General features: G+C 39.9%; 1 protein-coding gene across 5 annotated transcripts in view; it reads left to right on the top strand.

Annotated features, from left to right (window-relative positions):
* Positions 1–1,130: 1,130 nt before the first annotated feature.
* Positions 1,131–21,104, top strand: part of CCNI (cyclin I) — a 31,155-nt gene continuing 11,181 nt past the window's right edge. For 2 of the 5 annotated variants that reach the window (XM_080831152.1, XM_080831148.1), the window contains exons 1-2: positions 1,131–1,674; positions 8,949–9,105. In XM_080831152.1, coding sequence (XP_080687278.1) covers positions 8,992–9,105 — 114 coding nt within the window. In that variant the 5' untranslated portion in view covers positions 1,131–1,674; positions 8,949–8,991. The remainder of the gene's footprint in view (positions 1,675–8,948; positions 9,106–21,104) is intronic. The other 3 variants (XM_080831151.1, XM_080831150.1, XM_080831149.1) reach the window with 2 other exon arrangements.

Genomic DNA, 21,104 nt, shown 5'->3' with positions numbered 1-21,104 from the left:
AGGCAGGAGCTATTTCTGTCTCGGTTCCTTCCAGTTTGCTAGCGCTTACCTCTGAGTCTGGTCGGATGAATAAGCTCAATACAATTTTTTTCAATGACTGGCAAAACAGGCATATAAAAAACAGAAATGGAAAACACAAAGGACATCACTCCCGTAAGTGGTTGAGTTTGAGATTTTTTTTCCCCTTTTCCTCTTTCAAAACTCTAATTCCACATATTCTTTCTCTAATTAAAACAATTAAAAGTTGAGCCAGAAATTACCATAGGCGAGTAAAAGAACCTCAAATAAAACACATTTATATGTCACCACACACTCGTTAAACACCTGGTAATAAAACCTACTCAAATAGGTGTGTTGTTGGTTCAGTGGACACAATTCCTTTGGCGCATTACCAAGCATGTTCCCTGCCATCGATAGTATAATTTACCGTTTTAAAAGGCCTTTAACACCCAAGACGATGCTTAAGGATATGATCTTCCAAACTGCCAGATTTCTAAAGCGTCTCCCTCCATCCGCTCTGTGCCACCAGAAAAAAGCCGCAACTCTACTTATACGTAATAGACAATTTTTTGCGAGGTCAACAAAGAATGCAAAATCTTTAACACAACAGAAAACCAGCCCCTTCCCAATAAACCCTTCTTACAAGCCCTAGACAGTCATCAGGTTGGATAACATCAGGCAGCTTCGCGGTGGGCAAAGGGAGCATCCGGACAAGCCCCACCCCCAAGGGGAGCGCTCAGCCGCTTCTTTCTTCCCCGGGGCGCATGCGCAGCGCACTCTCCGGCCACCGCACGCCTCTGCCAGCGAGCGGACGGCGCTTACGTCACCGTGAGCGGACGGTGTGCCCTTCCGCTTCTCCCAGGGAAACGAGACCGCGCACCTTTGAGTTTCCTTGGCCTGTAGGAAATGTCTTCCCTTCTCGACCCCAGTACTAAAGCCTTCTCCCACCCGTCTCCAACAGCCCAGCTTCTTGCCGGACTCCCCTGTACGCTCGTTGGACGGTGAAGGCCACGGAGAAGAAAAAAGGGGAGGGGGGAAAAGATCAGCTCAGTGTTGTTTACAGCGAGTAAGCAAGTCTAGGAATCGGTCCGCGAGGGCGGAGCCGAGGGAGCCGGCACTTCTTTCTCCCCTCCCCTCCCTCCCCAGCCTTCCCCGCGAGCGGACGCGGCAGCGCCTCTGTCTCGCTTTTTCTTATTTTTTCCCCTTTCCCCTTCCTTTTTTTTCCTTTTTTCCCCCCTTCCCCCCTTTTCACCATTTCCCCTCGGAGACGCTTCCCCCGGGCAGGGGCAGAGCCGGTCTCACCCCCCGCCTCTCCCCGGCCCCCGCCGCCCTATGGCGAGAGGGAACCCCCTCCCCACCCGGGCACTAGCGGCGGCCGTTGGAGGAGTGGGACCGGCGCTGGCCGCGGCGGCCTCAGGCCCGGGGGAGTCATGGAACTAATTCGCTGACCCGCCGGCCGCAGCCGTGCGTCCCGCTCGCTCGCCAGCGCCCGCGCCCCCGCCCGGTTCCCCCTCTTCTCCCTCCTCAGTCGGTGCCGTCCTGGTCCTGCGCGCCCCGCCGCCGCGCGCTGAGGAAAATGGGGTGGTAACGTGGCCCCGGATGACCCCGCATCACCACTGTGAGGCCTACAGCTCCGCCGGGGAGGAGGAGGAGGAGGAGGAAGAGGAGGAGAAGGTGAGGGGACGGGGGGACTCGCGGCGTCTCGGCGCCCCGCGCTCGCGCGCCCCCGGTCACCCCCGCCCCCCGCGCTGCCCGAAGGGAAGCTCCTGGCGCCGCGCTCCGTGGCTAAAGCAGACCCCCGCCGCCCCCCAAAGGAGACCTTCGGGACCACCCCCTGTCCGCGCCCTCCGCGCCGGACCGGTTCGGCACCGGCCCCGTTCGTCTGCGGCTCCGCCGCGTTGCTTCGGGCCAGTTTCGGTCCGCGAGTAACTTCGGTGTAGCGACGGCGAACTGCGCGTGCCCGTGCCAGGCCCGCAGGCTGTGCGGCGCACAAAGGAGGGGACACACCCCCGCCCGTAGACTTCGGGGCTGCGGCGGGAGCGCAGGGCGACGTTGACACTGCAAAGCGGAGTGGCTGCCGGACGGGTCGGGGGAGGGGCCGCTACCCCAGGTTGGGGGGTGGAGAGGAGGTGAGAGTCGAGTGGCACCCCGGACGGCGTTCCAACGAGTGGCGAAGGGGAGGGGGGAGGGGGGAAGGGAAGGGGAAAAGGGGGAGATAAATGCGCCGAAATTTTGAAGAGGGTGGAACGGTCCTCTCCGGAGCTCGAGGTTCCTTCGTAGGTGGTTCTAGGGGAAGGTCTGTCCGGGGAGGTAGGGTGGAGCCAGGCCTTGAACGTCCCGCTGAAGTGTTCAGTATTCTGGCCGCGCCGGAGGAGCAGAGCGGACTGTTGGTAGCACTTGTGGACGCTTTTTGTCTGGCGGGCGTCGCTGAAAGTGGCTCGCAGCTCCCCGGGCCTCGCGAGGACTCGGCGGGAGGCAGGTAGTCCGGGAGCCTCATTTCGCGGAGGAGGAAAACTGAGGGTCCAGAGGATGACCTCCCCTGCGGATGCCAGCTGGGGGCCGGTGGCAGCAATTCAGACCCGAGCCGTCCGGCTGTGCCATGTAGTCTGCGTCCCAGAAGTGGAGTTGTTGGGAACTTGGAGGTAGCATCACTGGCTTCCAGCTTGCGTGCATGGTTCGGGGTCGGTGAAATAGGAGTGGACAAGCAGCTTCAGAACGAGTGAACAGGGTTTAGAGTTGCTGATCTGCAACCAGAAAGATGAGCGATTCTGGATAGATTTTTTTTTTTTTAATTTTTAAAGATTTTTTATTTATTTATTTGACAGAGATCACAAGTAGACAGAGAGAGGAGGAAGCAGGCTCCCGGCTGAGCAGAGAGCCCGATGCGGGGCTCGATCCCAGGACCCTGGGATCACGACCTGAGCCGAAGGCAGAGGCTTTAACTCACTGAGCCACCCAGGGGCCCCTGGATAGAGTTCTTAACCCTGACGGAGAGCAGAGTCGTAGAGTCATGGCGTGCCGGGAGGGCTGGCAGAGTTGATTTTCCGTTACAGGTGACCGCGCTTATGTGCCAGTTTGACCCCTGGTAGGGTGGAACGGAGCTCTCGTGTTTTTGGTGGAGATTGGAAGCTGCGTGTGTGTATGTTCTATTCTGATACGCAGTCAGTGTCATGTGAAGTGTGCAGTCCTCTAAAAGTGAAAGGTCCCTTTCTCTGCGTGCTTCTTCCTCTTCAAAATGGGCTTAACAGTAATACCAGCTTCATGAGGTTGCATAAGGGTTAAGGGAGTCAAGATGGCATAGTACCTTGCGCAGTATCTGGCCAAGTAGAGAACACTCATGGCTTTGACTTATGTGGAGTTGAAGTGGACGCTGTTTGTTAGACATTCATGCTAAACTCTGGAGAGTGTGTGCCCTAGAAGAACTCAAGGTTTGTAGGAGACACGGGTCGACAAAGAATTCTCACAGAGCAATTAAATGTAAAAGTAGGATTATGTCTAAGTACAGATGTCAGAAGGCAGGGGACTAGTCACAGCTGTCCTACGGGGACAGCTCCGTAGGAAGGGGAGTGCCAGCTAGAGAAGGACAGTTCAGGTTGAAAGAACTGTGTGGAAAGGATGGCGCTGGGGAGACAAACAGTGGGCTGTCCTGGAATATAATGCACCTGTAGTTCACTGTTAGGTTAGGGCATGAACTCAGGGAGATGGTCACATTAATAAATCCTTCTTTTTAGAATAGGAACTAAGATCCAGAAGTCTGCACCAGTACAGAATTATAAGTGGAGTTGGTGTTATGGTGATAATAACTATAATAATTCTGTATGAATGAAGTTGTTTCTCTGTTTACCCAAGACTGTGCCGTACTTTTCTTTAGACTAGCAGGAGGCCCTGTCTGTAGATTTCTAATACAGTTTGTGCTGTACAGTAACTTTATAAAACTTTTCATGCATGCATTAAGCTCTTTGATAAACACGGAGAAAAAAGCAGAAGTAATTGAAAGACTGACAGAAATGTTGAACTGTCGTAAAGCTAGAAGTGTATGGAATATGCCATCCAAAACAGCCTTTCTGTTTCTTAGTTCCTAGAGACTTCTACCTGAGCATTCACAGTTCTGCATGTGACTAATGGCATGAAATAATAAGATACAACTCTAAAGGTCTACTATTTAAAACAGTAAAATTATATTTTAAGTATTTTATTCAGGTTTCATTAATCTAACTCAGTCTGTTTTACACATGAGAAAACAGGCTAGTGCATTATCAGAAAAGTAAAACTCAAGCTAATGCTTTCTTCACTGTATCATTATTTGTCTTACTAGAATCATTTTTTAAAAAAATTTTTAATATATTTATATGGAGGGGCAGCACGGTGGGAGAAGGAGACTCCCATTGAGCAGGGAGCCCGACAGTGCAACAGTGACAATTTGGGGCCTGATCCCAGCACCCTGAGATCATGCCCCAGGTGGGCAGACACTAAAACCAACTGAGCCACCCAGGCGCCCTGTCTTACTAGAATTTCAAAAAGGAGTGTCAAAGGTTATCCCTCTAATGTAAGCACTTCCATAAATAGAGCCTTGGGGGGGGAATAACTTGTAAATAATTTCAAAAAGAGACTGTCATTTCATCTGTCATCAACATTTCACTGCATATATATCATTTGTCCTCTCTCTCTCATATATATGTATATTGCATATGCTATGGCCCTTTACTCCTAAGGATTTTAGTGTGTATTTTCTAAGAGGGATGTTCTTACAGAATCACAGTAAAGTTACCAACTTCAGTAAACTTAATATTGATAAATTTACTTTAATGTGTCCATGTTCCCGTTATGTCAATTGGCCCAATAATGACCTTTATAGCATTTTATCTTTTCAGTATAGGATTGAGTCTAGCATCAGATATTGAACTTTCATTTTCCTGTAGTCTCATTTGATCTGAAATATTTTCTCCATCCTTTTTTCTTTCACTCGGATTATTTATATCTTATTTTTAAAGGATAAAGGAAATTTGAACTCTTTACCCTTTGTTACATTCCCCTACTGTGAGTGAAGAATGATTCCTTTATTTTCTATTATTCATACAGTATATTACATTAATTGATTTCCTGAATGTTAAACCAACTTTGCATTCCTGGTGCAAATCCCACTCAGTTACGGTATGTAATCCTTTATGTAATCCTTTTTTTAATGTTGCCAGATTCAGTTTGCTAGTATTTTCTTGAGGAATTCTACATCTTTATTTAGAAGAGATGTTCTCCGTAGTTTTCTAATGCTGTTTTCTTTGTTTGCTTAACTGGCCTCATAAAATGAGTTGAGAAGTGCTCTTCCTCTACTTTTTTAAAGAGTTTGTGAAGAATTTTAGTTTTTCTATAGATGTAGTATTCATTAGTGAAATCCCTTGGGCATAGGCTTTTCTTTGACAGTTGTTTACTAATTCAGTTTCTTGTTAAATGGCTCTTCAGCTTTTCTGTTTCTTTTTAAAGTCAGTTTTGATAATTTGTGGTTCTAGGTATTTATCCATTTCATGCAAAGTTGTCTAATTTATTTGCAAGCCCTTGTTCATAAGATTCCTTTATAATACCTTTTATTTCTACGGCATAGGTGATAATGTCTCCTTTTATTCCTGATTTTAGTACTTCATCCTTTCTGTTTTTATTTGGTCAGTGTAGCTAGAGGTTTGCCAATTTTGTTGATCTTTTCAAAGAACCAACTTTTAGTTGCATTGATTTTCTCTCTTTTTCTATTCCTTCATTAATTTCCACTCTAATTTTTCTTCTGGTTTGCTTTAGGTATAGTTTGCTCTACTTGCATCCCATACGTTTTGGTATGTTCCTTTTTCATTACCTCAGAGTATTTTCTAATTTTCCTTGTGATTTCTTCTTTGACCTGGATTCTTTGTTTAAAAAAAAATTGTTAAAGCATCTAAGTATTTGAAAATCTTACTTAGGGTCTTAACTGTAGAAAGTTGGAGAACAGGAATCTCTTGAACCTTCTTACTCTCTACATGATTCTATCTTGTTTATCTCTATCCCCATCCATCCATCCATCCATCCCTCCTAAAAATAATCTTCAGAGGAAGCATTTTGAGGGAAGAGTAATCACAGGGGCAGCCAGCCATTGGTGTGTTGAGAAGGCTGAGGGATCCCGATGAGCCACCCTGTTGGGTGAAACTAATGGAATGAGGTAGTTTGGTATGTTTTGACAAGAGTTAATGAATTACAGACTAAAATTCGGGTAGAAGAAACCTTAGAACCAATAAATAAACCAAGTTTAATCTCCATCCAATATAGGTGTTTTTTCCTAAAGATCTCTTGACTGATGGTCATCTAGTTTACACTCCATTTCTAAGGTTAATAAGGTTAATATTTCCATCTGCTTTAGATGAAATTATAGTGAGTTTATTTATCTAGTTATGGAAAATCTGAGAAAAGTACCAAGGCAGCAAAATTGGAATCAGAACATCTCAGCCGAATGTAACAGTAGATGGAATATAACAAGATGACCTTTAAAAAAAAAAACACACATTTATAGTCCTGAACAAGGTTGTTCAAAAGGGGCTCCAAAACTATGTACGTGGTGGGGCAGGTGGAGAGGGGGTTTGCCTCAGTGTACCTCAGAAGGTCTTAAGAGTTCATAGTGTGGTAGGGACTCAAAAAAGTAGCTAATGATCTTAGACTGCATTTAGAAGAGGAAAAAGTGACGTGTGGGGAAATCTTGAGCAGTTCTTCAGCTGTGAAAGACGAATTGGTGGGCATGCTGGCCACCTTCAGACATTTCAGGAATTGGCTTATGAAAGAGAGTTTAGGCTTGGATTGGTTTGTTTTGGTTTTGGCCCAAGGATTGAAACCAGTCTTTGGTTGAGTCCCTGTTTCATGAGGATTCTGTGAGTAATAAAAAAAAAATAATAATATTGGTAGGTAATCTTTTTAGTATCATAATGTTTATCATTTCATAGGGAAAATAGTGGGAAGCTGCTTTCAGACAGAAGAGAAATCACAGCAGATTAGAGAATCAAGAGTTCTTGGAAGAAGTTACCTTTGAAATGGGCCTTTGGGTTAGGTAGTATTTCTTTTCCCTCTGTGTTATTTACCATTTTTTCTTGGTATGAAAGGTACTTAATGCTCGTTATAGGAAATGTGGAAAACCTCAGAAGTTCAAAGAAGCAAAATGAAAAAAAAATCTATCCAGTTAACCAGAGGTAGTCTGCAGTAGATTCTGTAGCAAGTAGGTGAAGCATGGGAAATGATGCCTAAGAAAGGGATCGGACCTGGAGTTGGGGTGAAGGGGGCATGGAAATTGAAGTTTGTTTTTAATTAATTTTAAATTTTGTTTAAAAATCAGAAATTTTCTTTGTTAATTCTAGATATTTACTTTTTTGGATATCTCACGAATAATGAAGTACATAATACAGGTACATAGTTGAAAAACGAAATAGTTATATGAGGTTTATAATGAAGAAGAGCATTCTTCTGTTGCGGGATTTTCTAACCCTTTTCTCACAGGTTAACCTCTGAGTGCTTATCTGTTTCTCTCTCTCTCTCTCTCTCTTTTTTTTAAGATTTTATTTATTTATTTGACAGATCACAAGTAGGGACGGTGCGGGGGGGGGGGGGGGGGGGAGGGAAGCAGGCTCCCTGCTGAGCAGAGAGCCCAATGCAGGGGGGAGGGCTTGGTCCCAGGACCCTGAGGTCAGGACCGGAGCTGAAGGCTTAACCCCCTGAGCCACGTAGGCACCCCAACTTATCTGTTTCTCTTGTATTTAAGATCATATTTTCAAATAATTTGCTCTACTGTTTTTTGATATTTCAGTTTTAGGTATTATTTGTGTTTTGCCTACAGTGACGTGTAAAGATGTAGCGCTCATTTTACCTTCTTACACCTCCCATCTTCCTGGTGAGGTTTTAATCTGTTTGTTGAAGTCCCTATTCAGTATTTTCACTGTTATTGCTATATGAATGTTGTGATACATTATTATATTTACCTTCGTGCATAATCTTTGTTTCTGAAGCTAATTACCTTTTTAGTTCCTTTGCTGTCATCAAATCTGGTTGAATCTTGCCATATCTTCAGTTTCTCAGTCTGATTTTCTGCACATGGTTGTACCTCTCAAATCTCTAGTTTCTTTTCTTTCTTTTTCTTTTATTAAACCTAATGGCATCTCTCTTGGACTTTGAGTTGCCTGCACTGATCTACACTGTTGCTCCTTAGGCTTGCTCATTTTAGAGGGCCAGTCAGCTGATTGTTGAGTTTTCTAGATCAACACTTTCCAGTAGAACTTTTCTGCAGTGATAGTGCAGAAAAGGAATATTTCTATCTGATACATTATCCATTAACCACATGTAATATTGAGCATTTGAAATGCTGCTAGTATGACTGAAGAATTATATTTTAACTTTATTCAGTTAAAATATAAATGGCTATATGTGTAGCTAGTGGACACTATATATTGGAAGCACAAATAAAGATGGTCTTATACTTATGGGGATGGTTTCATACTGATTATACGGGAATGGGTGGGATTTAATGTAGTGGATATAACTTTTTTAATGAAGAAAAAGGTTAATAGCCCTTATCTGATTAGATTTTTAAGAGGGATATTTGGGACAATTATTAAGAATTGCTAGTATAAAAAGCCCACAATTTAAGATTTGTTGACACAATTTGAGACACAATAATATATTTTCATTGGAGTCTATTGGTTCTATCAATTATATGGCCATGTTTTTATTCTCTTTATGACCGAGTTTCAACTTTAAAGTGAATATGTTTAGGTAACTGATAATTACTGTAACATTCTAATATATGATGTTTTAAAGAGCTGTAAAATCCTCTACTGCCTCATAACATTCTTATTTTGTTTTATGAATTGCTTAATAAGAACCAACATATTTATATAGTGCTACATGTATTTTATAATTAAAGAAAAAGCATTGTTTTATATTTGATTTTATAGGTAGCTACATCAAGCTGAGAGGCAGGCAGATCCAAAGGATATCATGAAGTTTCCAGGGCCTTTGGAAAACCAGAGATTGTCTTTCCTGTTGGAAAAGGCAATCTCTAGGGAAGCCCAGATGTGGAAGGTGAATGTGCCGAAAATGCCTACAAATCAGGTAATGATTTTTCTCATCACTCTAGGTAGATGACTTCTTTCAGCAGTAAGTGTACTGTCATAAAGTGGTATCTTGATACTGCATTGGAGAAATCTATACCATTAAAGGATATGCTCTATTCTTTATTGGAGAAACCTCCCCTTGTTTTATTTTGAAACAGGCCAAAAATGACTTTTTTGTTTTTATATGCGTGTTTTGTTATCTGAGTTACAGCTTTAGGAAGGTATGTTCTCTTTCTTTGTAGTCCAATACTAACAATAGTAAGCTTTCTTTATTTCTAGGTATATAGTTAGCTATGGAGGTTGAAATTATCTTTAGTAAACACAAAATTGTTGTGTATTTCTTGGATAATTATAAGGAGTTCAAGTAGCTACTAAGGTAATGCTAATGTTGGACATTTGTAGGGAAATAGCCATCTTACCTCTCAGTTACTGTTAGCTATATGCCTTTTCTTTTAGAAATTTTTATGCTTCTATCATTTAATCCTGTTATTTTTGACAAATAACTATGAAGTTTATGCACTCCCAAAGCTTATTGTATAAGCTCTTTCTATCACTAGTACCTAGCACTGTGCTTGGGATAAAGAATAGTGGCCAAGAAAATTTGGATTTTTGATTTTTAGGTAAATGAATAGCAAATATCTTAGTTCCTCCTTTGGTTTAGGTTAACCTTTGTTCGTAGGTTATTAAAATCTGTATGTATTTTCTGCTAACCTACTTCTGTCATCCTTTCTCACAAGCTGAAAAAATATGTTTTGCATTTACTGTTACTTATTTGTTGTTTAGCAGATTGAAAATTAGTTAACCTGGGTGAATATCTTTCAAGCTAGGAGCATCTACATATTCTATCACATTTACTCTCTTACTGTAGTCTTTGAAACAGGCAGTAGTCCCACTTTGCTCAAGATTTGAATAACTAGTAGAAGTATAATTTGAACTTGAGGTAGTTCTCTTTCCATTGTACTTTGTTTTTCAGTTTTTATTTTTGTATGTGTGTTTGATTTTTTTAGATTACTTGGGAATTCAGTCATTCAGTAAATGTTCATTAAGTATCTACTACGTGCTGAGCACTTCTAGCACTGGGCAATACATCAGTGAGAAAGATAGAAATTCCTACCCTTACATTCTGACTTTCTGGTAAGCCTCAAAGCTTTAATACAGCTGGCTTTAGAACCATTTCTTTCTTCCTTCTGTTGTCTCCTTGAGTCAGCATGTAACCAGTGATAATATTCTTCTACAACATGGTCTTTGAACATGATATTCTATCAAGATTATAGTATATTGCTCTATTATTTAATCTGGCCTATATCTGTAGGTGATTTAACAAGTATTACTGAGGTTGTACCAGAGAATAGAACAGTGTTAGAACTTTGGAGAGGGAACCAATTAAGGATTTGCCTTTAGTGATATCAAATGGAAGCCAAAGTTAATTCTTAGAAAATGTGGGTGGGCTTGTTCTGATGGGGATAGGGGTTAAGACTGGGGTGAGAGTTAAGAGCTGTAGGAGCTCAGCTGCTTGCTATAGTAACCTCCAGGGACACTTGTCTGTTTAGTTCTAATTTCCTTATTTTCTTCTGCCACTCGCAGGGACTGGCTTTTCTAGTTCTCTTTCCACTATTGCTTCTAACCATGATTACCCTCCTTGATTCCTTGCAGAAAAGAAACACAGTCTTGTCATTAAGCCATAAACATACTTTTCCAGCTTTTCTAATATATTTTTAAGTGCTGGTAAAAATGGAAAAATAAAATATTACAAAGGTTTCTTTTATGCTTCATTCCTTCATTTTCCTTGTCTGTCTTTTTTCTACCTAAGCTCTGTCTCTGCATCCTTCTCTCACAGTTCTCTTTTAATTTGCATCCCCTATCCTCAAGTTTAGGATAGAGTGGTCATACAAGAATATTACGTACCTATCACTCCCCTTCTGTGTGCTCCCACAGCACTCTTTACTTCCTTTGTGATATTATGCAGTATTACAATTTCCTGATGATTTGATTGTGAGTTCCCTTGGAGTTGAGTTGTGTCATTTTTGTTTATTGGCATAAAATAGACTTCTATAAACATCTGTAAAATGAACATTATCATTTCTTTATAATTAGCCCAGGTTAGAGAAGTTCTTTTATATAATAATGGTATTTTCAAGTACACAATAATTTGGTTACATGAATTTGGGAGAAAAAATTGAAGACTGGTCAAAGTGACATGCACTTTCATATATTCTCTCTTTTGCTAATGTGCTTTTGATATGCAAAGATAAAACTGCTTCAAGCTATTAAAAAGGTTTTCATTAGAATTTTGACACTGTAAGGAATCTTAAAGGCCATATAACTATGTGGTTTCTGAATACAGGATCTTGAGCCGCAAGGCTGCTGAGTGCATCAGAATCACCCAGGAAGGCTCTTACAGAGATTCCAGGCTTTTTCTAGACCTACTGGGCTTGTGGTAGCAGTAGTGGAAATTTGTGTTTTAAAAAGCTTCATGGTTTTATTAATATGCATTAGGTTTGAGAGACACTGAGTTACCCTAACCACACAGTAGTAAAGTTCTTCTGACATCTCTGATAAGTTATTCTCTGCTTTCAGTACTTTGTCCGGTCTACTGTGGGAAAACTATAAATTATTGCACAGATTTTCCTACATTGAACCTGCAAACTGCTTCTTTCTAGTGGCCACTTATTAGTTCTAGTTTTGTTCACTGGAGCAATACAGAGTACATCTGCTTATCTTAAATGGCCGCCCTTTATCTACTCAAAGATGTGGTAAGCCCAAAAGTTCTCTCTTTGCCTGATTGAACATCCCTTGTTTTTTTAACCATTCTTTGACAAGATTTTACCACTCCAGATAAACTCCTTCAGTGTGTTTCTTAAAGTTGTGACATTTCATTTGTAGTCATTAATGAGCAGTGAAGTGAAACTGTTACCTCACTTTATCTTGGCTTGATGATTTCGTTAAACTAGCCCTAAATTTTATTGTTTTGGCAGCAGTGTCATATTGACTTACTGAACTAGTTTAGTTTTGAAGCAAATTTTCCTTTGTGCTAGATGTGGTTTTTAATTTTTGACCTAGGTATGATGTTATTTATTCTTACTAAATTTAAAATTGTCAATTCTGATCCACTTTTCTGGCTTTAGAATTATAATTGTTATCTAATCTGTTGACTTTCTGTCATTCTTGTATAATCTGTGGATTTGGTAAATAAATAAATAAATCTATTTATCCTGCAGGTTGGTTTCTCTTTTTTCTTTCCTTTAAACAGTTTCTTGAAGTATAATGTACAGAAAAGTACACAGATTGAAAGTGTACAGCTGTAAAATACACCACTTTACTGGCACTTTAGAAGACCCCTTCTGTCCCCTTGTGGTTACTACCGTCTACCCCCCCCCAACCAAAAAAAACACTGTCCTAATATCACAGATTGGTTTTTCCTGGTTTTGAATTTCATACATATATATGGAATCAGAGAGTATGTACTGGCCTCTTGTTCAGTATTTTTTTTTGTAAGATTCATCTGTGTTACTTCATGTAGCCATAATTTATTTATTCTCATTGCCCTGTATAATTCTTTGAATTTATCTCTATTGTTGATGGTCATTAGTGTCAACTTCTTGTGCATGTCTCAGTGAACATATGTGTATTTTTTTAATATATTTTTAGGAATGGAATTGGTAGAACCTAGATATGTGTATATCAGTTTTAGTAGATAACCATCAGTTGTCCCAAAGTTGTTATGTTATGTTATATCACGTTTTTTGTGGGGTTTTTTTGTTTTGTTTTGACCCCTTTTCGCAGAGTATGAAAATCCCAAGTTACTCTATAGCCTTGTCAACCCTTGGTTATTGTCTTTTCATTTTCGTTATTCTGGTAAGTGTATTATAGTATCACATTGAGTTTAATTTGCTTTTCTTTAATAACTAATGAAGTTCAGCTTTTCATGTGTTTTTGGCCATTAGATTTACTTTTTTGATGCAATGTCTATTCAGATCTTTCATCTGGGTTTCTACTGAGTTGTTAATTGTTTTGTAAGAGTTCTCTTTCTTTTGCAGACTGTGTATTACAGATGTCTTCAACTCTCTTTGTGTTGACCTTTGATCAGTAGAAGTCCTTTATTTTTAATGACCAAGTTATCGAAATTTTTTTCCTTTTTTAAAGGAATGTTTGTCTCTTCCAGTGTAGCGAAGATACTCTCTTGGATTTTCTTTCTGCAGAGTTGATTGTTTTACCCTTCACATTTAGATCTACGTTCTAGTTGGGATTTTGGGCGGGGTGGGGTATAGTGTGAAGTGTAGGAGTCCTGTCCTCATTTATTCCATAGAGAACTACCACCATTTATTAAAAAGATACTTTCCCTATTTCCCTGCAGTTTTGTTATAAATGAAGTGACTACTATAAACCTGTGAATATATTTGTCTGTTTCTTGCCTCTTTTCTTGCCATTGGCCCATTTGCCGTTCTTTAAATACCGTGTTGCAGTAATTATAACAGCATTATAATAAGTGTTTGGTGGCATAAACTTTGTTTTTTCTTTTTTCAAGATTATTTTGGCTGTTCTTAACTCTTTGCTCTTCCATATATATTTTAAAATATACTTGTCAATTAAAAAAATTGAAGGGATTATTGAATCTGTTAATTTGGGGAGAATTGACATGTTTGTAATAGGAGTCTTCCAGTTCAGAACATAGACTATTGCTTCATTTTCTTTAAAGTTGGTCTTAAATGTCTCTCTCTTTTTTTTTTTAAAGGTTTTATTTATTCATTTGAGAAAGGGAGAGGGACAAGCAGTCTCTCTGCTGAGTTTGGAGCCTAATGTGGGGCTTGATCCCACAACCCTAAGATCATAACCCGAGCCAAAATCAAGAGTCAGACACTTAACTGAGCCAGCCACCTAGGAGCCCCGATCTTCAGTTTCATTTAATAATACTTGGTAGTTTAGGTTTATTCCTAGATATTTGAGTCTTGTTGAGGCTATTACAAATGGCATTTTAGATTTTTCATTTTTTAAGTATGTTTCTATACACTGGTATATGGAAATAAAATGGATTTTTATATATTGACTATATTAAGTTTGCTTCCAGAGTCTTTTGGGTTTTCTGTATATTATATATAGTCATGTTAACTGTGAATAATCATGGTTTTATTTTTTCCTATCCAGTTTTTAATACTTTCTATTTTTGTTTTATAGAATTAGCCACGGCCTCCAGAACCGCACTGAATATAAACAGTGGCAACGGGTGTCCTTACCTCAGTTTTAGTTTGAGGGGAAAGTTTTCAGTATTTCACCATGAAGTATAAAATTCGTAACATATTTCTTATCATTATGAGATTAAGAAGATTATCTGCCTTAGTTTGTCAAGAGATTTTTTTATAAATAGGTGTTAAATTTTTTTTACATCATTGGATTTTGTTGTTAACATTTTGCTTAGAGTTTTTGCATTTATGTTCATGGGTGAGATTGGTTTATAATGTGTTTTGTCAGGTTTCATACTAAAGTTATGCTGGCTTTTAAAATGAATTAGGAAGTGTTCTGCTTTTTTAAAAAGTACTCTCTGTTTGTTCGGGTTGTTATTTCTGAAGTGTAGGAAGATTCCACTGGAAGCCTAGAGTTTTATTTGTGGGAAAGTGTTTAATAATTCATTTTCTTTGGTAAATGTGAGACTAATCAGGTCTTCATTTAAGTCTTATTTCAGTTTTGGTAAATTGGTTTTTTTCCCCCAAGGAATTTATTTCATCTAAATTGTTAATTATTTGTGTAAAGTTATTTATGATACCTTTTTAATATCAGGTTCATACTGATGTTCCCTTTTTCATTTCCTTAGTTGGTGATACGTGCTTTCTTTCTTGATCAGTCTTTCTAGAAGTCTGCTGATTGGCCTTTTAGTTCTGTTGATTTTCCCTGTTGTACATTTTTTTCTTTTTACGTTTGGTTCTTATTTGTTCTTATCTGCTTCTGTTTACTTTGTGTAATTTGCCATTTTTAATTCTGAGGTAGATGCTTAAATGACTTTCCATTTGTTCTTTTATCTCATTTTTTTAAAGATGTTATTTATCTGAGAGAGAGTGAATGAGAGAGAGCACCAGCCAAGGAGCAGGGGGAGAGGCAGAGGCAGGGGCAGAGGGGGAAGCAGACCCCCCACTGAGCAGGGAGCCCGATGCGATGCGGGGCTCCATCCCACGACCCTGGGATCCTGACTGAGCCGAAGGCAAATGCTGTTTTGTATTTTAATATACACATTAAAAACTAAGTTTTCCCCAAAGCATAATTGTCCAACCATGTCTGATTTGTTGGATCCACATACTGGGTTCTTAATTTCAGTTACTATATTTTTCAGTTCTGGAATTTTCTTTTAGATGTTTTTAATAGGTATCATTTCTCTAGTGAAATTCATTTTTTCATCTCTTTTCCCACTTTTCCTTTATTGTATATTAAGTCCTTTTCTGATAATTCAGAGATTTAGGTCTTTTTGATGCCCTCTTAATCCCCTTCCTTTCTTTCACCCATCTCCCCACCAGGCTCGCCCCTGGTGACCATCAGTTCTCTATAACTGAGAGTCCTTTTCTTGGTTTTGTCTCATTTTTCCGCCTTTGTTCATTTGTTTTGTTTCTTAAATTCCATGTGTAAGTGAAATCATACGGTGTTTGTCTTTCTCTGATTGACTTACTTTACTTAGCACTATACTATTTAGCATGCCCAGTAATTTTTAATTGAATGCTGCACATGATGAAAAATTGTGAAGGTTCTAGATGTCATCTTGCTGCGGAAGGATTCAGTCTTGCCTTTGGTAGGTGACTGAGTAGGAGATTAATCACTTTAACCCACCGCGGGATGGTGCTGCTGGGAGTCTGGGCTGCAGTCGGGTATGGCTTCTTCTCCCCTGGTGTGCCCCACTCCCAGAGTGTAGTCAAGGATTCCACCTGAGAACTTGGGAGGGTGCTAAAGGGTGCCGAGCTCACTCTTGCTTTTCAGAGGCTTTGGTTTAGCTTCTTACATCCCTGTCCTTCCCAGCTTCAGAATTTCATTCCAGAATTAAGGGGAAAATCAGCTGAGTGTCACATTCAGTTTTCTGACCCTTCCTCTCCCCACTTGGCTCCTAAGGCTCCAAATTTTGTCTCTAGACCCATGAAAGTCTCAGAAGCGCTGTAGGGTTCTTTGCCTGCGCTCTCAGCCTCTTGAGCCTCCTGTCGTACTCAAGAGGATGGGCAAATGCCCTGAAGGAGAAGCTACTATTTCCTCTACTTGACCACTCCAGTTCCAGATTTCCCCCCGTATTTGAAAGTAGAGCATTCCTATGGAAACTTTTCTAAGCTGAGATCCTGTAATGCAAAGAAGCAGTTACCACTGATTTAAAGGGAAATTTTTTGAGTGTTCCCAGACCCCTCTGTTTGGCTTTTCTGATATCTTAGGACACATCTTACTAACAGATGGACAGAATAAATCAAGATAAAGCCCTGGTGCTCACAGACACAGTTCAAAGTTTGGTGGCTGAGGTGCTGAGTGTGGTTTGGGGGAAGGAGATGGGCAGTACCATTTTGCTGCTCTGGGTGTGCCACTGTCTCTGTAACAGCCTGCTGCAAAATGAATGCTGAATGCTGTTTTTACTTTTTGCCTTTTTTTGTATAAGTGAAAATCTTTGGAATTTTTCAGGTACTAAGGTAGGTTTTTAATTAAAGCTAAGTGATGTAACATGGACTTTTGAAATCGGGGGGTGGTTGTACCTCTTTTCCAGAATCTTGGTTCTGCAAAGCCTGGTTGTCCTAGCAATGTTGATGACTTCAAAACAAGTGGTGGTGGTGATGGTGGTGGTCAGTAGTTTTTCTAGTTCTCAGCTGGTGTGTAGGTTGCTACCTACTCTGTCACAGCCAAAAGCAGAAATGTAATTTTTTTTTAAAATGTTGAACTTTACAGGTGTGACGAGAGGCTGTGGGAGCACAGGAAGGTACTTAGCCCAACTAGAGTTATTAGGAAAAGTGTGGTGAGGAGTGACCATTGAAATAGCTCTTGAAGGATAAATAATAAGGTCGGTAAAAAGAGAGGGGGGTGTGTACCAACCAGAGGGAACAGTACGAACAGACGAGAAGTGATGGAATAAAATAGCACAGGAGGAGCAAGGAAGGACCATAATTGCACGTGCTACTCTCACAGTATGAATTTTAAGGTAGAAAGTGATGGAAGGTGAGTGAGGCTGGAGAAGTAGGTCATAGGGATTTGTATGCCACACCTGGGGGCTTGTACTTGTTCTAGGTAATGGTGAGCCTTTAAGAGTTTAAAGCTGGAGAGTATTTGTATTTTAAATGATCAGAATATGTAGTTTGTGAAATATAAAACCCTATGTTTCACCAGGTTGAATCAATCCATTCCAGATTCTCTTGAGGATTAGTTAGTTGTTCATCTGCTGAACTGGCTTAACCCTATTTGAGGAATCCATGTAAAAGGAAACAGGTCCCTTGTCCAGGACGTACTGTCTAGGGTAGCAGGCAGTTCTGCTTTCCTTTCTTTCCCCGGCCTGCCTTTTGAATCGGATCACTTAGACACAGAACTTCATTTTTGGAAAGCTGCCCTGATAATATTACTGTTCAGTACATGTTTGAATTGATTTGAAAAAGTGATCTTAGTATGATTTCCCTAAGAGTGATTCTTAAACTGTTGACCTCCTCTGGGGTTTTGTTGTTGTTCTTACTAGTTTTGACTGGTGATGATTATACTAGTCACGCGGGAGTGCTTTCTTGGTCCTGTTCCCATATTTCAATAAAAGGTATAAAGTCCAAAGATCGTCATGATCTCTTTCGTAACTAGTTGTATTATAATTGGTTTAAAATAATTATTTGTATGTAGTATTTTGTAAATTTGTTTTTTTCTGGCATCATTAGAGCATCAGGTATTTTTAGAAGTAGGAAAGAAGAAAACTAGTATTTGAGTGCTTTTTGCATTCCATGTGCTTTCTGTAAGTTGGATCATTTAGTTAGAACCATGATAGGGAAATCTTTGTATAACTGTGTTCCTGTGTTACGTGCTCTCACAGCAAGCGCATTACGTCCGTCTTCTGTGGCACTTCTTACAATTACATGTTTATTATTTGTTTAATGTCAGACACCAAATAGGCACGTTATATATAATTTCTCATTCAGGGATCTTTTTCTCCTCTGTCCGCATTGTATGGATCTCTGAGCTGAAGGTGCGATTGATGACGTTTTCATCCTCACGGCTGCTCACGGCTGCTCTGGCCCGTTGTTCTCTCACCTCCCTCCAGCCTCCCCAGGTTTATCGGACTCTGTGACTGTCTGTTGCTCCATGTGCAAATGTATTTCCTTACACTGATTTGTTTCAGTGTCTTGCTTAACATTGCTTTTCTATTTGTTTTGGCATTTTAGATAAAAGCTCTTCTAGTTAGGAATTTAATTTCTCTTGAATACTGAGCTCATCTAGAAATCCCGTGACTGCCTTCACGTCATTCCCGGGGACCTTTAGGAGCCCCTAGTTCAGAGCTGGATCTTGAGGTAGCAGCTCAGGGCTCTGTGGAAAATGATATATTACAGAACCAAGGACCAGTAACAACTTTTTGACGCCGGACCTAGTTGTCAGTCTGTGACTGCTTCCACTCACCTATCTCAAGAAGCCACAGCTTCAGGCTGTATGTTTTGCCACCTTTTTCAGACTCTTTTTTTTTTTTTTTTTTTTTTTTTTTTTTTGAGAGAGAGAATTTAGCCCCTGGCTGTAATAGCCCAACTCCGGTTTCCTCTGTCATGTTGGACAGTAGTCTGTGCAGGACATAAATTCCCTTGCTGCTCTCTGCACCCAGAACCTGTCAAGCCCACAGCTTCAGTTTAGTGAACTGCCTGTGTTTTTGTCTCGATCAGTGGGATTCTACACCGATTCTTCGAGTATCCGTTTCTGGCATCTTTCTCACCCACCTTGATTTTACTTGAGGGACAGAAGAGCCTGACAATAAGTTATTTCCTCCAGGTTGACATGATTCCTGTTTTTTAAAGTTTTTCACAGGCTTTAAAAAAATAGGTCTTTTCCGTGTCTTTAAAATGATCACATCCTCTCCTCACTTTAACTTTTAAGATACACGTTCATCGCTATCTCCTGTAAGAAGCTTTCATTCTCCTTCCACGCGGGACTAAGTGCCCTTCCAAGGTATTCCCTTACCACCCTGTGCATACCTTTCTTTTACACTAAACATGGATGATTGACATTTTCTGATTGTTTGCCTCACCATGAGACTTTAAGTTTAGAAGTTTAAGCAGAGTTTTTTTATTCATCATTGTATTCCCAGGACCTGTCACGATGGGCACTGAATAGTAATATGAACTGAATTAAGTGTTTTGACTGTCAGATGTTTTCAGATTGTTGTTCATAGTTTTAACACCAGCTTGGTGGTGAGATAGTGAGAGGTTGTAAACCATTTTTTTTATCTCAATTTCTTGTCAGTATTTCTTGTGCAGTAGTCTAGGGTCAGTCTTTATTTTGACAAAAGGAATTGACTAGAAGGTGGATATGTGGCAGTTAACCTTCTGAAATACCAGTTATAACTGAGTTTAGAGGTACATGTAAAAATCATATGTGTGATTAGTTGGTTTGGCCAACATTAAGAAATACTTTACTGTGTTGTGCCAAAGTGAAAAGTGACAGAGGAAGGGAAAAAAATGAGAAATTAGCTTGCCAGTGCAATGGCAGAGATTTTAATGAGCACTAAGTCTTGTAGTTCTCACAACACTAAAGAAAGCCAAGAGGAAGGAGAGAAGAAATTCCAACTGTAATATCTGTTTGGGGAGATATATTAAGATATGCAGCCCACCCTGCTTTTATAGCTCCTAATGTATCTCTCTGTGATATAAGAATTGATTTCATAAAATTGACCCAGAGTAACCAGGAAAGAGGTTTAAGCCATGGCCTCTCTGCTTTCTAAGGAAGGCTTTCCATCTAAAATGATTGTGATTAAAAAGATACAGTGCTTGGATTAAACCTTTATTTGTCTAGAACCCTCACTTATTGAAAATACTTTTTTCCACGAATCACGGAGTCATTTCTGTACTCTGTTGTGTTTACTATAAGTAGATTATTATGTTTGTTTTATTTTGTTGTTTTTTATGGTGCCTGCAAAACTCAAGAGTAAAGAGAGCTAAGTCATTATTGCTTTAAAGTGTGTACCTTCTGAAAATTAAGCCTGTACTCAGCAGTTTAAAATAGTATGTAGGAAGCAATGATGTTATATATGTTTGTATAATAATCTCTCCATTGGTAAATTAGTTCAGGTGAATTTCCCCTTCAGTATTCTCCCATGATCTTTAAATATATAATTCACCTGTTGTCCCTGATATCTTTAATTTATTCATATTGACTTCACTTTTGTTTTTAATGGGCTGTCATTCTACTACCATACTCCATTTACATTTCCTAAGATGGTTTAATGGCTATTTGCTGCCTTAGAAAGAAATTCACTATATTTTCCTCTTCTCTAGAATTGGGAAACTTAATTCCAAAACTACTATCAGTTGATAATAGTGTTACCTAACCTTTAAAGTGTTATATTCCCTGAACACCTTAGTTTAATTAAAATATAGGTATAGGTTGAGGGTGCCTAGGTGGCTCAGTTGTTAGGCATCTGCCTTCGGCTCAGGTCATGATCCCAGGGTCCTGGGATTGGGGCCCACATCGGGCTCCCTGCTCCGTGGGAAGCCTGCTTCTCCCTCTCCCTCTTCCCCTGCTTGTGTTCCTTCTCTCACTGTGTCTCTTTCTGTCAAATAAATAAACAAAATCTTAATAAATAAATAAAATATAGGTATATGGTGAGATGACATTGTGAAGATTTTTTTAATAAACAATAAGAGGCTATTGGATATTGATAAATTGCTTTGACCAGTACATAAAGTTTTATCTTCGTTCATCTTAAGTTTGATAGATTTTGAGTAAACTTAAAAACATTTTTAACATATAAACGTATTCCATAGCATTTGCTAACCTTTTAAGAGAGAATACATTCTTGATGATAACTTGGAACTTCACTTG

The sequence above is a fragment of the Martes martes genome (genome assembly GCF_963455335.1).
Source record: "Martes martes genome assembly, chromosome: 2".
Taxonomy (NCBI): domain Eukaryota; kingdom Metazoa; phylum Chordata; class Mammalia; order Carnivora; family Mustelidae; genus Martes; species Martes martes.
This window is presented reverse-complemented; position numbering and strand designations above follow the sequence as displayed.